Raw genomic sequence first — 18088 nt, forward strand, 5'->3', positions numbered from 1 at the left:
CTGACTGGAGAGTCTTCTCAAGCTGGCAGTTCTTGGGGGACCAGCTTTGGGTGTCAGGAATGAAAACCCTGCTGTATTTGTTCTGGGAGGCAGGAGGATGGGGGTGGGGTAGAGATAGTACAGGATGTACTTTCAAGACCCTGGTAGAGCATCTAATTGCTGCCAGGTTAGGTCCTTTTGAGTGTGCATTTGGCTTGAAGGACTTGTAGTCCATCAGGGCCTGACTAGTGTCTTCTTGTGGAAGAAAGAACAAGGGAGCAGGTGTGGACAGTGGGAGCTTGGAAGCCTGGCGGGTCTTGTTCTTTGCTTGCCTGGTCCCTATCTCAAGCAGGGATTTACCTTCAGCCTGGTCTGTGTAGGGGGGATGCAGGAACACAGGACATGCAGTTCACCTGGGACCTGATGGCTCCACGCACATGCATATGTGTGTGTGTGTGTGTGTGTGTGTGTGTGTGTGTGTGTGTGTGTGTCTGTCTGTCTGTCTGTCTGTCTGTCTGTCTGTCTTGTCTCCAGAGGACACTATGAAGGTGGCTCCCTGTGGCCTGGCAGCAGGCCTTGGGCTGGTTCTTCAGTAACGTGCTGAGTAGTAGCCCCACTGTTACAGAGTTACCTGGTACCCAGTGGACAGTGGAAGGGCAAGCCATTGCTGTGGACTGTGGAGATCCTGGTCTGTATGCACTTGTGTGTGTACACACCTTTTGTAAGAAGGTAGAAGAGAAGGGTGAACAGCTCTACACAGGAAGAGCATGCTGGTTTCTGTTTCAAAAGGCACAGGTTGTGGTGGTTCTGCACTTTCTGATCTGGGCATTTCCCTGATGAAAACTTCGCCTATGCTTGACAACTTTTGTTCACAGGCTGAGTCTTTATGATGCAGTTCTTCCCTTCCTTTTTACTACCTGAGTATAACATCTCATTTTTACTTTATCCCCTTTTGATTGCCCCTCCACTCGTGTGCCTCCTGTTAGGTTTTGTTTTGTTTTTGTTCATTCAGCAAGCACTGGAGATGCTCTGCTGTGCCTGAGGGAGAGGAGCAGCTTCCATTTCTGTAACTGCAGGAGGTGGCAAGAGAATGATTGGATCTTTGGTTGAAGAGAAAGGAGTCTGAGCGAATGGAGCTAGGCCCAGAGCAGAATGAAAGGGAGACGGGAAGCACGGGCTGTTCTGGTTGCAGATTTGGGTTTCTTGGATGGAGCAGAGAAGACAGGAGACTGGAGGTGAAGGGTAGTCTGGTTTTGTTTTGTTTCTGCTGCTGTAAACCTCTCAGCCCCCACCATGAGGACTCCAAGGCTGTAGGGAAGCATGTTCTCTTTAGCTGTGGGGGCAGCCTAGGGAGGGGAGTGAGCAGTGCCTCCAGGGCAGGTCAGAGGGGTGGGGCCTAGCAGTTGCTGAGATCAGGGGGTGGGGGCCTGAGCTCTCAGCTCAGTGACAGCCAGAGGGCTTTTCCTAGGGGGGAGGTGGAGTGGGATGTGGGAAGAACCAATACTGCTGTGTTGGGAGAGCTAGGGATAAGGCCAGAAGTGCTATTAATGTTCCAGGTGGGATAGATGGGGCCCACTGTGACTACAGGGACAAGATAGGAGTAAAGAGAGCCAGGGTTTTAGCTGTTAGGACATTGTAGCCACATCAGTGGGCCCTGTGGGCTAGGAAGGTTCTTGGGCTAGGGGCTCGTCAGAGCTCCAAGTCTTTAGGCCAGTGTAGGGTCACAGCATTTTATTTAATTTAATTTTATTTTATGCATGTGGGTATGTATGTTGGGTTAGAGCATTTAAGAGGTGCCTGAGCTCAGGGAGAGCTCTTAGCCTTCAATTAGCTAAGCGAAGTTTCTTCCTAGCGACCTGGCCCTCCCTCAGTCTGTCCTGGGCTGGCATGTCTGCCCTCTGTCCAGTGTCCCAGCTAACCCTGGAGGATAGTGTGAGTTCATAGCTAAAGTCCCCCTTGTGCTAGAATGTCAGGCCTTCTCCAGGTCTTGGATGAGATCCTCTGCATTGGAGCAAGCTCTGGTCAGAGAACAAAACTCCCTCCGGATCCCACACAAAGTGCTGGTGCGTTTATGTAGCACTTTTGGTCTTGTGAATATCCTCCTGATGCTCCTTTGTCAGTTTACAAATGAAACAGTGGGGATAGAGTTATCCCTCTGCTGAGATCACACAGCTAACATGAGTTAGACCTAAGATTCTATTCCAAGCAGTCTTACCCCAGAGCCTGTGTGTGTTTTTGTTGGTGGTTTTGTTTTGTTTTGTTTCTGCCATTCTGCCTTCTAGAGAAACTGAATCAGGGCTTTTTTTAATAGATGGTAAAAGTAGAACTGAGAAATTAATGAGAAGGCAGCCCTGAGTTACGCCGCATTTTCAGTCCAGTTAGAGGCCAAGGCAGGTCATTTGCCATTCAGGCCTGTGTAGTTCCCCAGTTTGTGCTGTGTGAGGGCAAGAGAAGCAGCCAAGGGCTCTTGACAGCTACAGTAAGAAAGTAATCCCAGACAGCATAGTGGGCTAGGCTTAGGATGGCTCTTGTGCTTGGACAGCACTCCCTTAGGAGAAGCAGGCCTCTTACAGAGGCTTGTGTGCTGCTGTCTTTAGGGTGTGGGGTATTTCAGGTATATGCCAGTTCTCTGGGCATGAACCTGTTTTCTCCCAGGGATCTTGAGGCCCATCTGGACCTGCCCAGCTCTGTTCCTGGAACTTACAGTCAGATCTGTGTGTGCTTTGTCTGCAGGAAGCTTGGGTCCCCATAGGTCCTTTTCTAGGTCAAATCAGGTAGCCTGTATTCTCTACAAAGGAATGAAGATGGGGAATGGGTGCCACCCACACAGAGTTCCTTGTGCCCCATCTCACCCCTTAACCCTTAGCAAAGGTCTATCCTTAGATCAACATAGCTTTGTTTCATCACCTAAGATGCCTATGGTTTGGGCTCTGCTCCTAAGGAAGGAAAAAGAGGGTTTTTTTCTTTGTGGTTCTTCCCAGAGAGAGTGTGGGAATAAGTGGGGAAACCAGGCTGTCTTCCTTGTAGCTGACTCTAGAAATCACCATCCTCACTTCAGCTCCTTCATTACCTTCTTTCTTTCTTTTTTTTTTTTTTTTTTTCATTACCTTTCTAGTTGATATTCGTGAGATCAAAGAAATTCGCCCAGGGAAGACCTCACGGGACTTTGATCGCTATCAAGAAGACCCTGCTTTCCGGCCAGATCAGTCACACTGCTTTGTCATCCTTTATGGAATGGAATTCCGCCTAAAGACCCTGAGCCTGCAAGGTGGGAGTTAGGGGCCTAGAGGAGGTAGGGAATGAATGAGGGGATGGTCTGCCAGCCTGTGGCTCAGTAGGAGGTACATGCCTTCAGTTTAACTCTTATCCTTGCTTATAGCTACGTCTGAAGATGAAGTGAACATGTGGATCAAGGGCTTAACTTGGCTGATGGAGGACACAATGCAGGCAGCTACACCCCTGCAGATTGAGAGGTATACACAGCTGCACTGGATATGGTCAGGGCTAGGAGCCTACAGGGCTACAGGAACAGGGACAGACACTTCAGGCCCTTATGTGCCTAAATACCACTTGCACCTCTCCTCACCAAGGGCTTATCCAAGATGAGAAATGGCTCTCACCTCAGGCTTCTCTTTCCAGGTGGCTCCGGAAACAGTTCTATTCTGTGGATCGCAATCGTGAGGATCGGTAGGTGCTGAACTGTGGGTGGAAACAGTCAGAGCAGTGTCTGGCCCTTGAGCGGCTTCCTGGAGAGCCAGGAGCCAGCCTGCCTTAGGTGGGGTGAGGAGCTCTGGCACAGGCAGCTCTCTGCAGAAAACGGGCTTTGGTGAGAGCTGAGGAGAGAAGCTAGCAAGAGTCTGTTTTGTGCTTTACTCCTGGCCAAAGTGTGCACTTGCAGAACTGGCTCTGAGTGGCCTGCAGGCTACCCTGAGCGTCAGGCCAGCTGCTAGTATATGAGAGAATACCTTGAAGTACACAGTTTTCAAGCTTGGTGCGGCAGCCAAAGTGCCAAGGAGAGATAAGGGAACAACCACCAGATAAGGCTGCTGTGCTGTGATGAGGGCCCTCTGGTCATCCCAAGCATTGGGGAGCTACGGGGAGTTCTGGAGAGAGGAGTGATGTGCCCTGACTTCGAGTCTGCTTGGGATCACGGTGACTGTTAAGGAACTGCTGTTAGGAGTTGCTTCATCTCTTCAGGTGAAAGAGCTTGGATCCAAGTGATGATGGTAGGAAATGGCTGTGTTTGGGCTATTTTATAGATTTTATTTTTTAAAAAATTGTGGCTTCTTTCCCTCCGGTTTTGGTATCAGGGTGATGCTTGCTTCCAGGAATGAATTTGGGAGTACTGCTTCCCTTTCAGTTTCCTTAAGGAGTTTGAGAAGTAGTGGTATTAGGTCTTACCTCAATTTCTTATAGAATTCAACAGTGAATCTGTCAAAACCTGGGCTTTTCTTTAAACCTACAAAGGTTTTTAATTACATGTTTAATTTCATTGATTGGTACTGGTTTGTTTAAGATTTTCATATCTTCTTTTTTTTTTTTTTTTTTGGCGGAACTAGGAATTGAACTCAGACCCTTGCTCTTGCCAGGGAAGTGCTTATTCTACTGAGCCATCTCCCCGGCCATATCTTCTTGATTCAGGCTTGGTAGTTCTTGTATATCTAGGAATCTGCCCATTCTGCATTTTCCATCTTATTAGAATACGAGTTTTCTCAGTATAACTGGGCCAGCAGTATAACTCAGTGGACTAAGCGCTTGCTTAGATAAACACATGGGCCAGGGTTTGATCCCTGGCACCATATGCTGCACTGGCCCTGTCCCCAGGCACACTGAGCCAGTGATAGAGTCTGGGTGTGGTGGTACATGCCTGTAATCCCAGCACTAGGGAGGCACGTATCAGGAGGATCACTATGAGCCTGAGCCGTGTAGTGAGACCGTGCATCAAAAAAAAAAAAAAAAAACAACTTAGAATGTAAGTTTTCAGAGTAGGTACAGATAGATGATCTTTTGAGTTTTTGCAGGGTCTGTTGTAATTTCATTCCTTATTGTGTGGATTTGAGTCTTTCCTTTTCTTGATAAGATTGGTTAAGGGCTTGTCAATTTTATTTAATCTTCCAAAGAACCAACTCTTCAGTTCATTGATTTTTTTTTCTTTTCTTTTCTTTTCATTTTTTTGGTAGGGTTTTTTAGTCTCCAATGTGTTAATATCTGCTCTGAACTTTATAATTTCCTCCTTCGTGTGAGCTTTTGGCTTAGCCTGCTCTTTCTTTTTTAGAAGTTTGAGGTTCATCATTATGTTGTTTATTTGTGCTTGCTGTGTTTTCCTGATGTGGGTATTCAGTGCTATAAATTTTCCCTCTTAAGGCTGCTTTCATTGTGTCACATAAGTTCTGGAGTGTTATATCATCATTATCAATTAATTGTAGAAACTGTCTAATTTCTTATTTAATTTCATCTGTGTTCCTTGGGTTGTTCAGGAGGGTGCCATTTAATTTCCATGTGATTATGAAGTTCTTGTGGTTTGTTTTTGCCATTGACTTCCAATTTCATTGCACTATGGTCAGATCATATGCATGGGATAATTTCAGTTCCTTTGCATTTACTTAAGCATGTTCTATGAGCTAGTATGTGGTCTGTTTTAGAGAATGTCCCATGTGCAGCTGAAAAGAATGTGTATCTTAATGTACAGTAGAATACTGTAGATGTCTACTAAGTCCATTTTTATTTCATAAATTTGGTTCAGTTCTAACATTTCATTATTGACTTTTTGTCTAGTTGATCTGTCTTTATTTTTTAATTTTATATTTATTTTTGTGGTACTGGGGATTGAACTCAGGACCCTGCGCTTGCAAGGCAAGTATTTATTCTACTGAGCTATGTCCCCAGCCCATGATCTGTCTTTAAGTGACAGTGGAGTTAAATTGTGTTTTGAAGATAAAGCGAAAAAGAATTTACTAACATTGAGTTCAAAGTGTGAGAAAGACGATTTGAGAATTGGTATGCTTTTTAGCTTGAACACCTAGAAAATGGAGTTACCATTAACTGAGATGGGAAGACCATGGGAGGAGCACATTTTGGGGAGCTTAGGAGCTCAGTGTGGGTATAAGTTCTATGATCTTTGAGTAGAGGTGTGGAGTTGTTAGGTGAATGAACAATAATATGGGAGTAGATTGATGATATAGGAAGTTTTGGAGGTGGATGAGATCGTCCATGTGGGCAAGTATAGGAAGAAAAGGGAAGAAGTCCAGTGGCTGACCCCAGATTACTCCCATACTGGGGATGGGGCCAGGTGGCAGCTAGTTAGAGAAGAAGAAACCCTGGAGAAAAGGCAGTGCAAGTTGACCATTGTGTTGGAAAGAGCAGTGTCAGCCCAGTGGGTGCCCAAGCAATATAAAGGGAGCAGTTCAAGGACAAAAAGGGAGTGTGAGTGACCTCAAGGAGTTTTGCTATGGAGAGCAGCAGAAAGGGGGTAGCAACTGAAGAGATAGGCAGTACAAGGCAGAAGAAAGAGCCTATTTGTAGTGATCAGAAGCTGTCTGTTGGCTTACTGGGAAATGGGTACCTGGACAGTACCTACCTCCTGGGGTAGTGAAAGTCAGGTGAGATGACCCCTGTACAGGCAGAATTCAATTCAACATTTGACCTCTTCATGTAGAATAGATCCCCTCGGAGTTTTGGTGTTTGCCACTGTACTCTCAGGCCAAAGGAGGAGGTATGAGGTATATGTAGTCCACTCCACTGATACTACCTTTCAGGAGAGAAAGTCTCCCTTTTCCATCTTGTTCATCCTGTTGCCAGATCCACATCCCAGCCCTGTGTCCTGGTCAGGACAGTCCTGAAGGGCAAGGATGCTGGCTCTCTGACTAAGGACCTTTTCTGGAGCCCATTCCCTGTCTCGTCCCAAGACGATACCTAGTCACTAGCATTGGTGTTTGGCTGTGTGGGCCCACCTGCTTCCCCTCCATCCCATTGCACTATGTGCTGACTGATGCTGGGACTGCATGCCGGTTGTGAGGTTTCTAGTAGTTAGGGGGTAGGGAACCAAGTGCCAAGCAGTTGTGAGGAAGCATTGCCTTCAGTCGAGCCAACGAGACCTGGAGGGGCAGACTGAAGCACTGCTGGTTGGAGTGGGATGAAGATTGCTTTTCTTTTCTCCATATTTGACCTGCTTTGCTGAGCCTGGTTACCTCTTGTCAGAATCATAGTTTTTCTTCCCTTAGATAAGGAAACTGAGGCCCGGAGAAAGGAAGGGACTTGGGGCTGGTGAGATGGCTCAGTGGTCTAAAGCACCTACTTAGAACAAGCTAAGCAAAGCACAGGGACCGCGGTTCAATCCCCCAGCACCACATGCCAGCCAGCCCCGCCCCCTGGTGGGCTGAGCTGGCCACACACACAAAATAAATGAAATTAAATAAAAAAAAAAAAAAAAAATCTTAAAAAAAATTAAAAAAAAAAAAAAAAAAGGAAGGAAGGGACTTTTATCACACCATGGTTTCTCTTGATCACACCATGGGTTCTGATGCAGTTTTACCATCAGGACTCCAGGTTCCCAGTATAGGGTTGTTTACCTCTGTCCAGCCCTAGGTGATCTCAGCTGACAGGTTAGAGTTAGAAGTTAGGTAAGGCCATTGGGGTTATCTCTGTTTTCTCAGTATATCAGCCAAGGACCTGAAGAACATGCTATCTCAGGTCAACTACCGGGTCCCCAACATGCGCTTCCTCCGAGAGCGGCTGACGGTAAGAACCTTTAGGGCTGTCTGCTGAAGGGGAGTCCAGAAGCCTTTGAACTAGGGCCTGACAGGCAGTTTTGCTTCATATTATACAGGACCTGGAGCAGCGCAGTGGGGACATAACCTACGGGCAGTTTGCTCAGCTGTACCGCAGCCTCATGTACAGCGCCCAGAAGACGGTGCATGAGCCACTGCCCTCCCTTGCCCTGGTCCTTGCTCCCCCAACCCATCCCTAACCCTGTTTGCCTCCACCTTGCTACCCTTCTGCCTGGGAGCTTTTGGGTGCTGCTGTTCCTGCTCCCTTCCCGAGGCCCATCTTATCTGCTGCCCTAGCCTATCTTCCTGAGAGTCCCTTTCCCACAAGGCCTCCCAGGGCTTGTTCCCTGACCAGGTTCTGTTTCCTGCAGATGGACCTTCCCTTCTTGGACACCAGCACCTTGAGGTTCGGTTTGAAGCATGGAAATGGGATTCTTCTGGGTGGCTCCTGCTCTAGGTCGGAAGCAGTGGGAGGAAGAATCATGGCAGACCATCTGGCCAGCTGTGCCGGGCAGGAGCTGGGTTCTGCCTTTTAAGGGACCCCTTTTGTCTGTCAGCCATGCCAGCTACCTGGCTGCCAGGCAGTTACCTTCTCTCCTAGCAGGTCTGGGGAGCGGCCAGAGCTCTGCCGAGTGTCTCTTCCTGAGTTTCAGCAGTTCCTCCTGGAGTACCAGGGGGTATGACTGGGGTGGGCTGAGCTGGGGTGTTGGGCCAAGAAGTGGGACATCATTTTCTCATGCCTCCCTCCACCCTCATCAGGAGCTGTGGGCTGTTGACCGGCTCCAGGTGCAGGAGTTCATGCTGAGCTTCCTTCGTGACCCCTTGAGAGAGATCGAGGAGCCTTACTTCTTCCTGGATGAGGTAAGCCCCATTTTTTACCCCTTTTGTTCAATATAATAGATGGGGTGGTCAGACCTATCAAGGCTTAAAAACTGGGTTCACCTTAAGAGATGCTAGCTTGTTCCTACCTACTGTCCACCTTGCCTAGCCCAGTAGAGACTGAATACTTTTTTCTACTCTATTCTCCCATGTTGGGCTTACTTTCTTCTCCCTTCCCCATTTGTTCCTGGACAGTTTGTTACCTTCCTGTTCTCTAAAGAGAACAGTGTGTGGAACTCCCAGCTGGATGCAGTGTGCCCAGATACCATGAACAACCCTCTGTCCCACTACTGGATCTCCTCTTCACACAACACGTGAGTGTGGCTTTCTCAGCACCTACTTGGGAGGGAAGGGGGCCACCAGACTTCATGTGCCTCTCCTTTCCTCTCCAGGTACCTGACTGGGGACCAGTTCTCCAGCGAGTCCTCCCTGGAAGCCTATGCCCGCTGCCTGCGGATGGGCTGTCGCTGCATTGAGTGTGCGTGAGGGCCAGGGGCTGGGAGGGAAAGTGCAAGGCCTATCCACTTGACCAAAATGATGTTGCTTCCCAGTGGACTGCTGGGATGGTCCAGATGGGATGCCAGTCATTTACCATGGGCACACCCTTACCACCAAGATCAAGTTCTCAGACGTCCTTCACACCATCAAGGAGCATGCCTTTGTGGCCTCAGAGTGAGTTGCGGTGGAAGACCCAGGGGAAAGCTTGCCTCTAGCTCTGCTGCTCACATGCTCTGCCTTCTCTTCCCCAGCCTTCGTCTTTATTCTTCCTCTTGGCCTCACCTCCCTCCTTGCTCCTCGCTGGAGCCATTGTTTCTGAAGTTCAGTTTCCTGTATACTTACCCCTCTTTGTGAGCCTTCTCTTTAGTCTCTGAAATGCATTCAAGCTCATCTTATCCTTAGAAACCATTTCCTTAACTTTGGTCTCTTTAGGCTGAGGTCTTCTTTAGGCTCCTTTTCCTTCATAGCCCAAAGAATTGTCGGTGTTGCTTGTGACACATTCCTAGTTCCTATTTAGCACTACTGACCTCTTAACCTTACTGACCTCCATAGCTACATTTGGAGGCTTTTCATCCCTTTCACCTTTCTCTTGCACTGGTGGGCACCCTGCATAACTGGGCCAACTCTGAGGCTTCTTTCTGCAGTTCTTGGCTAAGCTTTGGTTCCCATTGCCCCCATAGCTACCTGTTGTAGAACAGCAGCCATAGCTGCCTCTCAGAGAGCTGCTCTGGACAAGGTGCCTTGGCCCTTGGCTTCTGGTCCCCTTGCTCTGCGAGGGATTATTTGGACTGAGCCTGTGCTCCATAGAATCACAGGGTCTGTGTCATTGCACTCTTGCCCGCCAGGTACCCAGTCATCTTGTCTATTGAGGACCACTGCAGCATTGCCCAGCAGAGAAACATGGCCCAATACTTCAAGAAGGTGCTTGGGGACACGCTCCTCACCAAGCCTGTGGACATCTCTGCTGATGGGCTCCCTTCACCAAACCAGCTTAAGAGGAAGATCCTGATCAAGGTAGGGGTGGACTGTGGTAAGAGGAACCCACTTCCTAGCCCCTTTCCCAGGCCAGGGCTTCTGCTCTAGGTCTAGTACTGGGTGTGGAGGTGGGGCTAGGACTGTGGCAAGCATTGCCACACTCTGGCGTGATACCTGTTAACAGCACAAGAAACTGGCTGAGGGCAGTGCCTATGAGGAGGTACCTACATCTGTGATGTACTCTGAGAATGACATCAGCAACTCTATCAAGAACGGCATCCTCTACCTGGAGGACCCTGTTAATCACGTGAGGCCTGGGCTGGGCTGGGCTGGGCACGGTGGGACAAGGTGATACGGGCCTCTGATTCACAGGCCCTCTTTGGTCTGTTCCAGGAATGGTATCCCCACTACTTTGTTCTGACCAGCAGCAAGATCTACTACTCTGAGGAGACTAGCAGTGACCAGGGCAATGAGGATGAGGAGGAGCCCAAAGAGGTGAGTTGAACCAGGGCTGGGCTGGTTTGGAGCTGTGGGCTGAATCTATGCCATTTTTGCTGTTGTTCTTCCCTTAACAGGTCAGTGGCAGCACAGAGCTGCACTCCAATGAGAAGTGGTTTCATGGGAAGCTTGGGGCAGGACGAGATGGACGACACATCGCTGAGCGCCTGCTCACCGAGTACTGCATCGAGACCGGAGCTCCTGATGGGTCCTTTCTCGTGCGAGAGAGTGAGACCTTCGTGGGTGACTACACGCTGTCCTTCTGGTATCTACTCCCTGTTTGTGTGCTTGACTTTTACCACCAGACTAAACGGCAGTTAACATCATAAGCCTTTTACTCCAGGTTTCTTACATGGAGCATAATGTCTTTGCCCCACATGCATACACAGACTCACATTTTCAGCCTGTTTGAAGGCCTCCTGCTGGACTCTCCTTACCTGTGCTTCTTAGGACACTGGCCTGCCATTGAGAAACTTGATGCCTCACTTGAAGTGTAACAGGCCGGGGCCTGTTTCTCATTCTCCCCTTATCCTCTCTTCCTTCAGGCGAAACGGAAAAGTCCAGCACTGCCGGATCCATTCCCGGCAGGATGCTGGGACCCCCAAGTTCTTCTTGACAGACAACCTGGTCTTTGACTCCCTCTACGACCTTATAACACACTATCAGCAAGTTCCCCTGCGCTGCAATGAGTTTGAGATGCGCCTTTCAGAACCTGTCCCACAGACCAATGCCCATGAGAGCAAAGAGTAAGGGGCCAGGGTGGGAGGCAGACAGGGACTTGGGTGGTGCTGGCTGAGGCCTGACTCTGCCTGTTCTTAGGTGGTACCATGCAAGCCTGACGAGAGCACAGGCTGAACACATGCTGATGCGTGTGCCCCGAGATGGAGCCTTCCTGGTACGGAAGCGGAATGAGCCCAACTCATATGCTATCTCATTCCGGTAATTACGAGCTCAGCCCCGGGTGTTAGAGGGGTGTAGGGCCTCACCAGGGCCTGGGCTTCCCAACCCTGTGTGACTGTCCTATTCTTATGAAGGGCTGAGGGCAAGATCAAGCATTGCCGTGTACAGCAGGAGGGCCAGACAGTGATGCTGGGGAACTCTGAGTTCGACAGTCTGGTGGATCTTATTAGCTACTATGAGAAGCACCCACTGTACCGGAAGATGAAGCTGCGCTACCCCATTAATGAGGAGGCATTGGAGAAGATTGGCACCGCTGTAAGGAGGCTTGAGGGGCTGGAGTGGGTGGAGGGTAGTTGGCAGGGCATAGAACATAATGGTCCCTGGGTATGACAGTGACTCTTGGGGTGTTTTAGGCCCTTCCAGGAGAGTCCCAGAGACCTGCTGGGAACCACAAAATTAGTAGAGGAGGATGTTCTGGAGGGAGTGCCATCTGAGCTGTCTGCAAAGAGGAGGCCAGGCATTCAGGTAGAAGGGTCACTGTGAGCCAAGGTGTGATATGATGAGTCCTGGGGCTCAGGGTGCACACGTGCCAGACTGTCCCAGATGAGGGCTACCACAGGCAGATGACTGAGGGAAGAAGGTAGAACTGATGATGCAGGGATTGACTAGGGCCCTGGAATAGGGCCATGGCCTTGAGTATAGAGAGGGCATCTTGGAAAAAAGGTGAGTTAAACTCTAGTCACCCGTGGACATAAGTAGCCAGAAAGAGAAACCTGCTGTCTGTCGGGGTGGGGACTTCCTCCTGTCTTCAGGCCCAGCCCCTCAACAGGAGCAGTGAGCCAAGCTGCAGGCATCTCAGGAACATTTGGTGTTTGGGCCTTTAGGAATTTATATTCTAGGGACCGGGGAGATGGCTTAGTGGAATAATTGCTTCCCTGGCAAGCGCAAGGACCTGAGTTCAATCCCCTGAGTTCAGTTCCGCCAAAAAAAAAAAAAAAAAAGGGGAATTTATATTCTGAAATCTATACCTGTGGTTAGTCACAAAATTGGAGGGTGAGGACAGACCTTCAAGACCATCCTCCCAAGGTTGGAGGATCCTAAAGGACCAGAGTCCATGAGGGGGACAGTCTGAGTAGCCTGATGCGGAGACCAGGGTTGGAATAGGGGCACATGGGAGCTAACACCTGCTCTTCCGCTCAGCTCTTGAGTCATGAACAAGTCCCAATGTGTCCTGTTTCCAGGAGCCTGACTACGGGGCCCTGTACGAGGGCCGCAACCCTGGCTTCTATGTGGAGGCAAACCCTATGCCAACTTTCAAGGTACAGATCAGCCTCAGCATGAGAAGCGGGTGGGGGTGGGGTCCTCAGCTGCTTGGGGAGTGTACTTCTGTGTTTTGGGCCCATCTGTGGTCTGTGTGAAGAAGTAGTAGTTGTGGTTTTCTGAAGCCCAAGAAGCCGTGAGAGACGTGTGGTTGGTGCACAACCGCAGCCCCCTCATGGCTGGCTGGCTCGCTCCCCAGCCTTTGTCCCTCAGGTCAGCAGGGACACAGACTGTGTGTGCTCTGGGTTTATGATCTTTGTATCTTCTGTGGGTGGCGCAGGGAAGGGTGGTAGGCACACTGGCTAGATCACCCTCTTAGAGATCTGTCAGAGAGGATCTTTTGCTTTTTACCCCTTTTTTCTAAGTCATAGGAAAGAGTGCCCAATTCTTCACCTGCTCTTAGCAGCCACAGAGCCTTCAGAGACGAGGTGTGATGGTGTCCTAGCCTCTACCCTCCTAAGACTACAGGGCCTGGGCAGGAGGTAGAGAGCCACTGCAGACGTTGCTTTCCCAGCTTGACTCGGGGAGCAGACTGGAAGTTCACCCTGTACCCAGGATGGGCCTTGCATGGTCCCACCTGGAGGGCCTGGAGTCTCTGGGGAGAGGCCACCTCCTCTCCATCTTGGCTGTCCCCGAGCTGCTTGCAGGGCAGTGGTGAGATCGTTGCTGGCTGGGTCACTTCCCTTTGGTTTGGACAGGTGAGACCCACTGCAAGTGCAAATAGGCTGTGTGCTTAACTCCGGGTCTCACCTGTGCAGTGTGCAGTCAAGGCCCTCTTCGACTACAAGGCCCAGAGAGAGGATGAGCTGACCTTCACCAAGAGTGCTATCATCCAGAATGTGGAGAAGCAAGAGGGAGGCTGGTGAGCCTGGTCCCTGAGGCCAAAGAGCCCGTAGGATGGTGGGCTGGTAGTGCTGCTACTGAGAGGGCTTCCACCATAAACTTTGCGGAAGGTCTGTCTCCTACATGTACTGGTGGGGTCTGCGTTGGCCTTGTTTAAATGTGGGAGTCCTAGTTAAGGATACCCTCCTGGTGGAAATTTGGAGTGGTTGCTGGGGTCAGAACCTGTCACTCCCATAGGTGGCGAGGGGACTATGGTGGGAAGAAGCAGCTGTGGTTCCCGTCAAACTATGTGGAAGAGATGGGCAGCCCAGCAGCCCTGGAACCTGAGAGAGAGGTGAGTCCAGAGGTGTAGGATTTTCCTGTCTCTTCCACACATATCCATCTAACACGTATCCAGATCTCCTTGCATGCACAAACACTTGGAACACTGAGCCAGTCACATACTGTGTGTAGACCACGCAACCCTTGGCTAGTTGCAGGTACCCCCACAAGATGTATTGTCACTTGCACAGAAACTGCACACGTGCTCAGCAGCCATGCTGACCATCTTGTGGGCTTTGCTTCCCACAGCACCTGGATGAGAACAGTCCCTTGGGGGACTTGCTGCGGGGGGTCTTAGATGTGCCGGCCTGTCAGATTGGTGAGCCCCCATCCCTTTCTTTGCCCACTGATCCTTAGGATCCAGTTCCTTTGGTGGTTCTTCTGCTTCCAGGAAGAATCTGATGGCTTAACCCCCAAAGACTGCCTTCACTCCAAACTCTACCCCTACTCTGGATGCCCGAGACCCTAGGCTCCCTCTGTCATCCCACTTGGACCCCTGCATGCCCCCCCTATGCTAGGCACTGGAGTCAGTCAAAATCAGGAGGGAGAAAACATGGTGATGGCTGGCTGATAGCTACAACCTAAGGAGTTGGGCCAGAGGGATGTGACAAGACTGGAGATGGGGGGTTGGAGGGGTGACCTAAGGAGGGGGCATGAGTCAGGTGGAGCAGAGCTGGAGCACTGATTCCCCCACAGCTGTCAGTGACTTAGTCTGAATGACAGCCTGCTCCTGTATGAAATGGGCCTATCCAGCAATCTTCCCTGTTCATGGTGTATGGTAAGGAAGAAGCAGGACAAGATATTTCATTTGAGTCAGTGTCCAGGTTGTGGAGTCAGCTCGTCTTCTCTTGCCCTTCTAGCTATCCGTCCAGAGGGGAAGAACAACCGGCTTTTCGTCTTCTCCATCAGCATGGCATCAGTGGCCCAGTGGTCCTTGGATGTTGCAGCTGACTCACAGGAGGAGCTGCAAGACTGGGTGAAAAAGATTCGTGAAGTGGCCCAGACTGCGGATGCCAGGGTGAGACCCACTAGTGTGTGAAAGGTGCTGGTAGGGGCCATCTGGAAAGCATGTGGGCCTGTCAGGTAATCCAAGACCTCCAGCTCTCAGTACCATGGCCCCGCCTTAGACCCAGAAGAAACAGACAAATGACCAATAGAGGATGCTTGGGAGGTGCTGAATTTGAGATACTATGGGTATTCAGAGTGGTTCTGCGTAGAAGGCATTTGGATATTCAGGCAGGAGCTGAGATAGGAGGAATGAAGTAGTACAAAGTAGGGACAGGACTTGGGGTGGGTTCCTGAGAGACCTGTGAAAGAGGTAAGCCCAGCAAGGATGGGTAGAGAGGCTGGAGGCTCAGGGAAGCAGTAGGGTTCTGGTGTGTTGAGGGCTCCAGAGGCGTAGCCAGGTGTGATAAGAACTAGCAAGTGTCTCCTGGATTTTGTTCTGGTGATGTGGCTGGGATGGCTGGCAGTGGCTACACACAGCTGGGCTGTGGGTGAGAGGATGGCGACTAAGGTTTGATAGGTTGGGGCGCAAGCTTGGTTAGAAGGACAGTCCTTCTAGAGCAAGTGTTCTCAGTAAGGGACTCCTGCTTGGTGGCTGTTGACCAGCATCTGATGGGCACATCTGTGACATCTTTGGAGACCAGGCACAGAAGCAGAGAAGGGTTGAGGTGCTGAGGATTTTGTCAGGGTTGTGCTGTAGGAGGGTAAGATGCTGCAAAAGTAGGTGGCTGAAGGACCAGATACGATTTTAGCTGGAAAGGGAGGAAAATCTCAATAGAGGCCCCACCAAGAGAAGAAAATTGGGAACAAATGGAGCTTCATGAGAGGAAATGGAAGGAATGTGTGTAGCTGAGATTGGGCATGCAGAGGAGGTGGCTATGTTGGTCTTGGGGAACTGAGGTGGTTAAGAAATGTCCTGGGGTACAGACAGACCTGAGCCAAGTCCCCAGTAAAGTCTCAGGTAACTAGGCATTTCAGGTGTTCTAGCCAGTGATGAGGCTGTGGTAGGAATGATCAGAAAGTATCACTGGAGCATGGTCGATCCCTGGGTCAGCAAGAGATCATTTGGGATACAGGTGGCACTTGAGAATTCACTCAGGAAGGTTGGAAAATGAGTGTGTCCTCAGGGACAGAGGACAGTAGTCCTGGGCTGAGGCCGAGGACAGGAATTACTGTCTAGTGGGATCTGGAAGGTGCAGGGGAGCTTGAAAAGGGCCCCAGAACACTTGTAGTATGTGTGCTCCCAAGGCTGGCAGGGGCTTCCTTCCCCTGGGCAGGGCTCTAGCCTGGGGCTACAAGACCTTCCATGTATCACCAGCTCACTGAGGGCAAGATGATGGAGCGGAGGAAGAAGATCGCACTGGAACTCTCTGAGCTTGTTGTCTACTGTCGGCCTGTACCCTTCGATGAAGAGAGTAAGGGCCATTGCAGGGGGTGGTTGCTGGGGAAGCGGTGGGGACCTGCTGGTTCAGGAACACTTCAAGGCCGGTGTGAGAGGAGGGGAACCTGTCCCCTCTACCGCTGCCTGGGAAGCAGGCTCTGTAAGTGTTCTCCCTATTTGGCCAGAGATTGGCACAGAACGAGCCTGCTACCGGGACATGTCGTCCTTCCCGGAAACCAAGGCTGAGAAATACGTGAACAAGGCCAAAGGCAAGAAATTCCTCCAGTACAATCGGCTGCAGCTCTCCCGCATTTACCCTAAGGGCCAGCGGCTGGACTCTTCCAACTATGATCCTTTGCCCATGTGGATCTGTGGCAGTCAGCTTGTGGCCCTCAACTTCCAGACCCCAGGTAGGAGGTCCCCTGTGGGCAGAATAGGGAGGAGGAGGGGAGCCCAGAGTGTAGTTGGGTTGCAGTGCACGTAACCTGGCTTTTGCAGACAAGCCTATGCAGATGAATCAGGCTCTCTTCATGGCTGGTGGGCACTGTGGCTATGTGCTGCAGCCAAGCACTATGCGAGACGAGGCCTTTGATCCTTTTGACAAGAGCAGCCTCCGTGGGTTGGAGCCGTGCGCCATCTGCATTGAGGTGGGTGGTGCTCATCTGTGGGCCTCAGGCTGGGGAAGGGCTGCTCTTAGCTTGGAGGTGTTTATGCTGAACTTGCCAGGACTGGACACTGTTCCCAGAGTCAGAGCTGGGGAGCAGGTCGGCATAAGGGAGGAGGGCACAGAGCCAGTGGATGGAGTGCATTTTCTGAGTCTTGAATGGAGGAGAGAGCACCAGAGCTGGCTTCCATGAGCTTGAGGAAGACAAAACTGTCCAATGAAGTGGAAAGTCAGCTGGGCGATGTCCTGTTTTTAGCCCCAAGGAGACAAGCTGTCTGTCTGGTGAGGCCAAGCTTTGGAAAGCCACAGCCTTAGGAGTAGGCTGGCTAGGGTAGCAGAGGGCAGGCACGGGAGCTAGGACTGGTAGTGAACCAAGCCCTGGTCTGCAGGGGCAAGCAAGCAAGAGCTGGGCTTGCTCGAAAGTGACTACCAGCCTTCAGGTCTGTAGAATTCTCCCTCCACTGGAGAATCCCAGCATATCCCACTGAAAAGCTGTGACAAGGACCAGCTTGGCACTGGGGACAGGGGCTGTGAGCAGTCCTGGAATAAGGGCAGCATGGGTTGAGTTGGGCGCCTCTGGGATAAGCGTGCAGAACTACAAATGAACCTAACTGCTCTTTCTGAGAAGAGGTTGTTCTCAAGGGGAAGAAATTTAAAAGATATCCATACTGAGGCATGAATTTGACATGAAGTAGATTGCAAAGTTCATACTAAAATTTTGGCTAAAGCTCAGAATTTGTATGGCAGCAGCTGCTGTAGGCCTCGTTGGTCCAGCAGAGGGCGCACTGCCTCCACATCACATTTGCTGCCTGAGCTCAGTAGCAGGAATGGTGGGAACAGCAAGACAACCATAGCCTCATCTTTGCTTGCCTTACAGGTGCTGGGGGCTCGGCACCTGCCAAAGAATGGCCGCGGCATTGTGTGTCCCTTTGTGGAAATTGAAGTAGCTGGAGCAGAGTATGACAACACGAAACAGAAGACAGAGTTTGTGGGTAAATGAGCTTTTTCTGCACCATCCTCACCCTCCTGGCCATGCTGAAGTTCTCTCCTCACTGTCAT

The 18088-nt window shown here is 50.5% G+C and overlaps 1 protein-coding gene across 2 annotated transcripts in view; it reads left to right on the forward strand.

Moving 5' to 3' along the window:
* Positions 1-18088, forward strand: part of Plcg1 (phospholipase C gamma 1) — a 37651-nt gene that overhangs the window by 17447 nt on the left and 2116 nt on the right. Inside the window, exons 2-28 of one of the 2 annotated variants that reach the window (XM_023714809.1) lie at positions 3095-3247; positions 3359-3452; positions 3619-3666; positions 7632-7716; positions 7805-7888; positions 8117-8151; positions 8347-8422; positions 8505-8606; positions 8820-8938; positions 9017-9102; positions 9176-9296; positions 9968-10136; positions 10282-10404; positions 10491-10592; positions 10673-10860; positions 11141-11341; positions 11415-11534; positions 11630-11810; positions 12737-12814; positions 13574-13677; positions 13896-13992; positions 14229-14298; positions 14840-14997; positions 16303-16399; positions 16551-16775; positions 16864-17012; positions 17907-18021. In XM_023714809.1, the coding sequence (XP_023570577.1) occupies positions 3095-3247; positions 3359-3452; positions 3619-3666; positions 7632-7716; positions 7805-7888; positions 8117-8151; positions 8347-8422; positions 8505-8606; positions 8820-8938; positions 9017-9102; positions 9176-9296; positions 9968-10136; positions 10282-10404; positions 10491-10592; positions 10673-10860; positions 11141-11341; positions 11415-11534; positions 11630-11810; positions 12737-12814; positions 13574-13677; positions 13896-13992; positions 14229-14298; positions 14840-14997; positions 16303-16399; positions 16551-16775; positions 16864-17012; positions 17907-18021 (3180 nt within the window). The remainder of the gene's footprint in view (positions 1-3094; positions 3248-3358; positions 3453-3618; positions 3667-7631; positions 7717-7804; positions 7889-8116; positions 8152-8346; positions 8423-8504; positions 8607-8819; positions 8939-9016; positions 9103-9175; positions 9297-9967; positions 10137-10281; positions 10405-10490; positions 10593-10672; positions 10861-11140; positions 11342-11414; positions 11535-11629; positions 11811-12736; positions 12815-13573; positions 13678-13895; positions 13993-14228; positions 14299-14839; positions 14998-16302; positions 16400-16550; positions 16776-16863; positions 17013-17906; positions 18022-18088) is intronic. The other variant, XM_004630912.1, reaches the window with a different exon arrangement.

Source organism: Octodon degus, unplaced genomic scaffold, assembly GCF_000260255.1.
Source record: "Octodon degus isolate 3935 unplaced genomic scaffold, OctDeg1.0 scaffold00037, whole genome shotgun sequence".
Classification (NCBI taxonomy): domain Eukaryota; kingdom Metazoa; phylum Chordata; class Mammalia; order Rodentia; family Octodontidae; genus Octodon; species Octodon degus.